Here is a 6,386-nt window from a genome sequence, read left to right on the forward strand (position 1 = left end):
TGCTAGTAATACCGTTCCCGTGCAGACGGTAATAACAAAATTCATGTCATTCCAATAACATTTTTTTGTTAAAATAACATAAACTGTTATTGAATATTCTTGTAAATTAATTTTGCAAGAAAAAATAATAACAGTTTCTGTTATTTTAACAAACAATGTTATTGGGATGATATTCAATTAGAAATGTGGAATAAGATAATAATAACAGTTTAAGTTATGTTTTATCATTTAATTCCATAATAACAGGAAATGTTATTGGTTTGACATTCCATTGTAAATGTGAAATAAGATGATAATAACAGTTTAAGTTATGTTTTTCCATTTTATTGTATAATAACAGGAAATGTTATTGTGTAGCAGGCCTTGACCTGCACAGCTGATGCAAGTCAGTTCAATCCCGACCACCAAGCAAGTCGGATGCAAATAAACAGTTTTTCCGCTACAACCAAAACTGTCTTTCTGTTGCATAGCAACGTATCTAACAATTGGCGACGAGGAGAAAAAAATTTCTCGGAAAATTCTCGAAGCTCTCAAACCCTCAAGAAGTCATCAAGATGACCGATCCGGACTTGAAGAACGCGATTTTGCGGCTGACGGACATATTGGCCAAGCAGCAGGAGACCCTCGAACGGTTGCAGAACCAGGGTCATCCGGCTGGCGGCGCAGAACGGATCGTCGAGTCGCTGGCAAGCGGAATTCAAGAGTTCCAGTACGATCCGGATGCCGGAGTCTTCTTCGATGGCTGGTACGGGAGGTACGAGGACGTTTTCACCAAGGACGGCAAGGACCTCGACGACCCCGCTCGAGTGAGGTCGCTTCTACGGAAGCTCAGCACGCCCGTCCACGAAAAGTATTCCAACACGGTTCTTCCCAACCATCCCCGGGATTTCACGCTGGCGCAGACCGTCGCGAAGCTCAAGAAGCTCTTCGGCCGGCAGAAATCCGTTTTCCACGCCCGTTACCAGTGCTTGCAGTACGCCAAGAACGACGCGGATGACTTCACGACCTATGCTGCCACGGTGAACAAACACTGTGAAGCGTTCCAGCTCTCCAAGCTTTCCTCGGACCAGTTCAAAGCGCTCCGGTTCGTCTGTGGACTCCAATCGCCACGGGACGCGGACATACGAGCCCGACTGATCTCCAAGCTTGAAGCCGACGAAACCGCAGCTGTCGAAGCAGCCGCAGCAGGCGCTGCCGCCGGCGACGCTGGCGCAGCAGGCGTTGCTACCCGCAGCAGGGTGACCCTGGAGAACCTCGTGGAAGAGTGCCACCGTGTGGCCAACCTGAAACAGGACACGCTGATGGTGGAGAACAAGGATGCACGCAACGTCAACATTGTGTCTCGCAACCAGAAGAAGCCTGCCTCGCATGGGAAAACAAAAACCCCGAAAACGCCCTGTTGGAAGTGCGGGGACAACCACTACGTTCGAGAGTGTCCGTTCGCTTCGCACACCTGTTCCAGATGCAAGCAACAAGGACACAAAGAGGGCTATTGCTCCAGCAACAAGCCCACCACCTCGAAGCAGACGAAGCCCAAGGAGAACGTGAGGTCGAAAGGTATCTTCACGGTCTGCAACATCGGAAGCAAGCGGAAGTTCGTTCCGGTCGAGCTCAACGGCACAGCAGTCAAGCTCCAGCACGACTCGGCGTCCGACATCACCATCATTTCGCAAGAAACATGGACCAGCATCGGACAGCCAGCCGCTCGACCCACCGACGAATCTGCTGTCACGGCTTCCGGAAGCAGCCTCAACCTTCTCGCCGAGTTCCAGACCGAGATCACCATCGGAGGCGTCACCAAGCGTGGACGCATCTTCATCTCGGACAGCGCCGAACTCAACGTCCTTGGCATCGAGACGATGGATCTTTTCGATCTGTGGTCTATTCCGATCAACAACTTGGTCAACGCCGTGCACCAACGCCCCGACCAAGTCATCGAGCAACTCAAGCAGCAGTTTCCGGAGGTGTTCCGAAGCACGCTGGGTAGATGCACCAAAGCGCAGGTGAAGCTGTACCTCAAGCCCGACGCACGTCCAACCTACTGCCCGAAGCGACCAGTGGCGTACGCCGCTCTTCCGAAGGTGGACGCAGAACTGCAGCGGCTCCAGGACAACGGTATCATCTCGCCAGTTCAATTCTCGGACTGGGCAGCTCCGATAGTCGTCGTGCGCAAGGCGGACAACGTCTCCGTCAGGATTTGCGGTGACTACTCGACGGGGCTGAACAACGCGCTTGAATCTGACCGTCACCCGCTGCCTCACCCCGACGACTTCTTCGCGGAACTGGCTGGCGCACACTTCTTCACACATCTCGATTTGTCTGACGCCTACCTGCAGGTCGAGGTCAAAGAGGAATCGCGCAAGCTGCTCACCGTGAACACCCATCGTGGCCTCTTCCAGTACAATCGACTGCCGCCTGGAGTCAAGCCGGCGCCTGGAGCCTTCAAGCGCATCACCAACATGGTTGCCGGCATTCCTGGAGTCAAGACGTACCTGGACGACATCCTCATCGCTGGCCGCACCAGAGAGGATCACGATCGCAGTCTTCGCGCTGTTCTGCCACAGATCAAGTTCCTCGGACACATTGTGGACAAAGACGGCATTCGGCCCGATCCATCCAAAACGGAGGCCATCGCCCAGATGCAGCCACCGAAGGATGTCCAGCAGCTGAGGTCCTACCTCGGCGCAATCAACTACTACGGACGGTTCGTGAAGCAGATGAAGCAGCTCCGGGCTCCCCTGGACAACCTGCTCAAGAAGGACGCACCCTGGCGCTGGTCCGCAGAATGCCAGAAATCGTTCGAGCAGTTCAAGGCCATCCTGCTTTCCGATCTGCTGCTCACCCACTATGACCCGTCCAAGGAGATCGTTGTCGCAGCAGATGCATCGAAGTACGGCCTCGGCGCCGTCATCATGCACCAATTCCCGTCCGGTGAAGTGAAGGCCATCGCGCACGCCTCTCGCTCACTGACGCCGGCGGAAATGAACTACGGACAAGTGGAGAAGGAAGCCCTGGCCCTGGTTTTCGCAGTCACGCGATTCCACAAGATGCTGTACGGACGCCACTTCCTCCTGCAAACCGATCATCAACCGCTGCTCAAGGTATTCGGCTCGAAGAAAGGCATTCCTGTCTACACGGCGAATCGTCTTCAACGCTGGGCCTTGACGTTCCTGCTGTACGACTTCGACATCCAGCACGTTTCGACGACGGCTTTCGGCTACGCTGATTTCCTCTCCCGGCTGATGTCATCCCAAAGCCGGCCAGATGAGGATTACGTGATTGCCGCCGTCTACGTCGAATCCGAAGCCAGAGCCATCCTCGACGACTCAATCAGCAACCTTCCAGTCACTCACAAGATGATCGTGGCTGAGACGCGAAAGGATCCAGTTCTCCAGCAAGTGGTGAGTTTCCTCAACGAAGGTTGGCCAGCGAGCGCCAAGCTGATTGCTGACCCTGACGTCAGAAAGTTCTTCGCTCGGCGCGATGGACTCCAAGTCGTCGACGACTGTGTGATGTTCGGCGATCGGATCGTCGTGCCCCTCAAGTTCCGCAAACGGATCATTCGCCAACTGCATCGCGGACACCCTGGGATGGACCGCATGAAGTCTCGTAGAACGTAGACGACGATGTGGTGCAGTTTGTTCGCCAGTGCAAACCGTGTGCAGCTGCAGCGAAATCCCCGACGAAGGCGACCCTCGAGTCGTGGCCTCTCCCGGACAGGCCGTGGCAACGTGTCCACATCGACTACGCTGGACCAGTCGATGGTTACTACTACTTCGTCATCGTGGATGCCTACTCCAAGTGGCCCGAGATCTTCCGCACTCGTGTCATAACCGCAACTGCAACCCTGGACATGCTTCGTGAGACCTGTTCCCGTTACGGCAACCCGGACGTCCTGGTCTCAGACAACGGAACGCAGTTCACCAGCGGGCAGTTCGAGGAGTTTTGCCGTGCGAATGGTGTCACCCACCTCCGCACTGCGCCCTACCACCCGCAGTCAAACGGCCAAGCGGAGCGATTCGTTGACTCACTCAAACGTGGCCTCAAGAAGTTGAGTGGGGGGAAAGCTCGCCCACACTGGAGCACTTGCAAACGTTTTTGTCGGTGTACCGTTCCACGCCCAATCGGAACACATCGAACATGACGTCTCCAGCTGAAGCATTCCTTGGACGACCGGTGCGCACCACACTGGACCTGCTGAAGAAGCCTGTTCCTGCCACACCGATCGCCGTCAACCACAAGCAGAACGAGCAGTTCAACCGTCGGTATGGAGCCGTCAAGCGCGAGTTCAAGGACGATGACCTGGTCTACGCCGAGTACCACCAGCGCAACACCAAGTCCTGGATTCCCGGCCGTGTCGTCGAACGGAAAGGTTCCGTCAACTACATCGTGCAGCTGGACCTGGAAGGAAGACAGAGGATCGTGAGTTCGCACGTCAACCAGTTACGCCCTCGCTACGATGTTGAAGTTCCTGACCAAGTCCAACAACGTTTACCGTGGGAGATCCTGATCGAAGAAGCTCGACCGTTGCTGCTAGCCGACCAGGAAGAACCTGAAGCTCCCATCGAGATCGACATTCCTGTTCCGGACAGTCCCGCACCACCGGCCCTGCCTGGAACCGAAGATCCGCTGGAAGGTGGATCTGGCACAAACCACTTTGTGCTGCCTGAAGATGCCGTACACGCCGACAAGCCCGTTACGCCGCCGAAGCCGCCGACGCCGATACTTCCTGTTGGTCCACGACGTCCCGTTCGACCGTCCAGGATTCCACGGTGGCTAAACATGTACACGGAAAGGGGATCGATCGCCAAACCAGCGACCGAATTTTGCTGGGTTGGTTTTGCTGATATCAGCGAAATTTTTCTCTAAACCAGCGAAATTTTTCGCTGAAAAAGGTGGCTGCGCGAAATCAAATCCAGCAACTTGGTTTCGCTGGTTTGTTATTTCCGAAACGGTTTCTTTTCCAGCGAAAGTTTTCGCTGGTTTGATACACATCCTTCCGACAGCCGTCATAAATGTTTGTTATTGTTCACGTTCGGAAGCGATTTGTGGCAATCGAATTGCTTTAGGGGTTTTTTCAAAACAAAAAAGCATGAAAAAGTTCTGCATCAAGTGTTCAGCATTAAAATACATACTCAACAGGTGAGGGTTCTTTTCAATGAAAAGAAGCACGTTTCCATAAAGTTCTCGCAGCAGAAAAATACGGTGCAGTGAAGCTGGAGATGTATTTGTACTGCTGCATAGATGAGTGCACAAATTGTCGCAGGTGGCAGCAAGAATCGTAGGCGAGGAACTTGACCATGGCCGCGGAACAGTTTGTGCTGTGGCAAGTAAGTACAACCTGGTTTATTTTGGCATAGGCTTCTGCCGCCAAAACAAAAAAACAAACGTCGGTGATAAAAAACGCTGATCCAGTGCAAAAAAACACTGGTCCAGTCGAAACATTCGCTGAACCAGCGGATTTTTTGCCGGAACCAGTAGAATAATCTCCTGGTTGATTTTGGTACGAGCTGCTGCCGCGGAAAAAAAATCCGGACGTCAGCGATAGAAAACGCTGATCCAGCGTGAAGGAACACCAGTTCAGTGAAAAAATCCGCTGGACCAGCGAATTGTTTCCCAAAACCAGCACAATAATCTACTGGTTGATTTTGGTACGAGCTGCTGCCGCCGGAAAAAAACCCGGACGTCAGCGATAGAAAACGCTGATCCAGCGTAAAAGAACACTGGTCCAGTGAAGAAATCCGCTGGACCAGCGAATTGTTTCCAAAAACCAGTACAATAATCTCCTGGTTGATTTTGGTGCCCTGCCGCTTTTTCCAAACCAGCGAGAAAATTTTCTGATTCTAGCAAAACTGATCCCCCAAACAGCGACATTTTTCACCAAACCAGTGTTTTTTTCACTGGTTTGGTAGAATTTCATCGGTTTCCAAACCAGCGAAAAAAATTAGCGATTCTAGGTAATTTTTGTGCAGGCTGAGAAATTAGCGACATTTTTCGCTAGTTTTAGCGAACTTTATCGCGATTTGGCGATGGATCCCCTTTCCGTGCAGAACGAAAAAAGACGACGAAAAGTGACATAACTCCAGATTCAATCAACCAAAGAAACTCCACAAGTAGGTTTTAAACAACAATTAAACGAACGTTTTATTTATCCGAAAAAGAACTAAAGCGATTTTTATTCATAACTCCAGAAAGAAAGGTGAGTTCTCGTTTGTTCGTTTTGGGTTTAGCATGCTTATATTTGTACAATAGTGTTGGTGGCCATCTTCAAGATATCTTTCTTCTACCTACTTTGCGTGTGTGCGTTTGATCTTAATTCTGTCTGTTTCCCTAACCGTGCTCTTGTGCTCTCTCCATCTTCTTGCTAGCAATCAGCTGATCCAAAT

At 51.9% G+C, this 6,386-nt stretch overlaps 1 protein-coding gene across 1 annotated transcript; it reads left to right on the forward strand.

Annotated features, from left to right (window-relative positions):
- The first annotated feature begins 554 nt into the window (after positions 1–554).
- On the forward strand, positions 555–6,167 carry LOC120427795 (uncharacterized protein K02A2.6-like). The gene is made up of 4 exons (XM_039592717.2): positions 555–3,401; positions 3,614–4,055; positions 4,154–4,731; positions 6,162–6,167. Exons 1-4 carry the CDS (start codon positions 555–557, stop codon positions 6,165–6,167), a joined length of 3,873 nt encoding a protein of 1,290 aa, XP_039448651.2.
- The last annotated feature ends 219 nt before the right edge of the window (positions 6,168–6,386 follow it).

This window comes from Culex pipiens, chromosome 1, assembly GCF_016801865.2.
Source record: "Culex pipiens pallens isolate TS chromosome 1, TS_CPP_V2, whole genome shotgun sequence".
Classification (NCBI taxonomy): Eukaryota; Metazoa; Arthropoda; class Insecta; order Diptera; family Culicidae; genus Culex; species Culex pipiens.

Excerpts from the sequence above, each read along its gene's own strand:
- LOC120427795 (XM_039592717.2), top strand. The coding sequence starts at position 555 with ATGACCGATCCGGACTTGAAGAACGCGATTTTGCGGCTGACGGACATA. Across the intron at positions 3,402-3,613 it reads ATCCAGTTCTCCAGCAAGTG|AACGTAGACGACGATGTGGT; the intron begins GTGAGTTTCCTC and ends GAAGTCTCGTAG. Across the intron at positions 4,056-4,153 it reads ACGTGGCCTCAAGAAGTTGA|CTGAAGCATTCCTTGGACGA; the intron begins GTGGGGGGAAAG and ends TGACGTCTCCAG.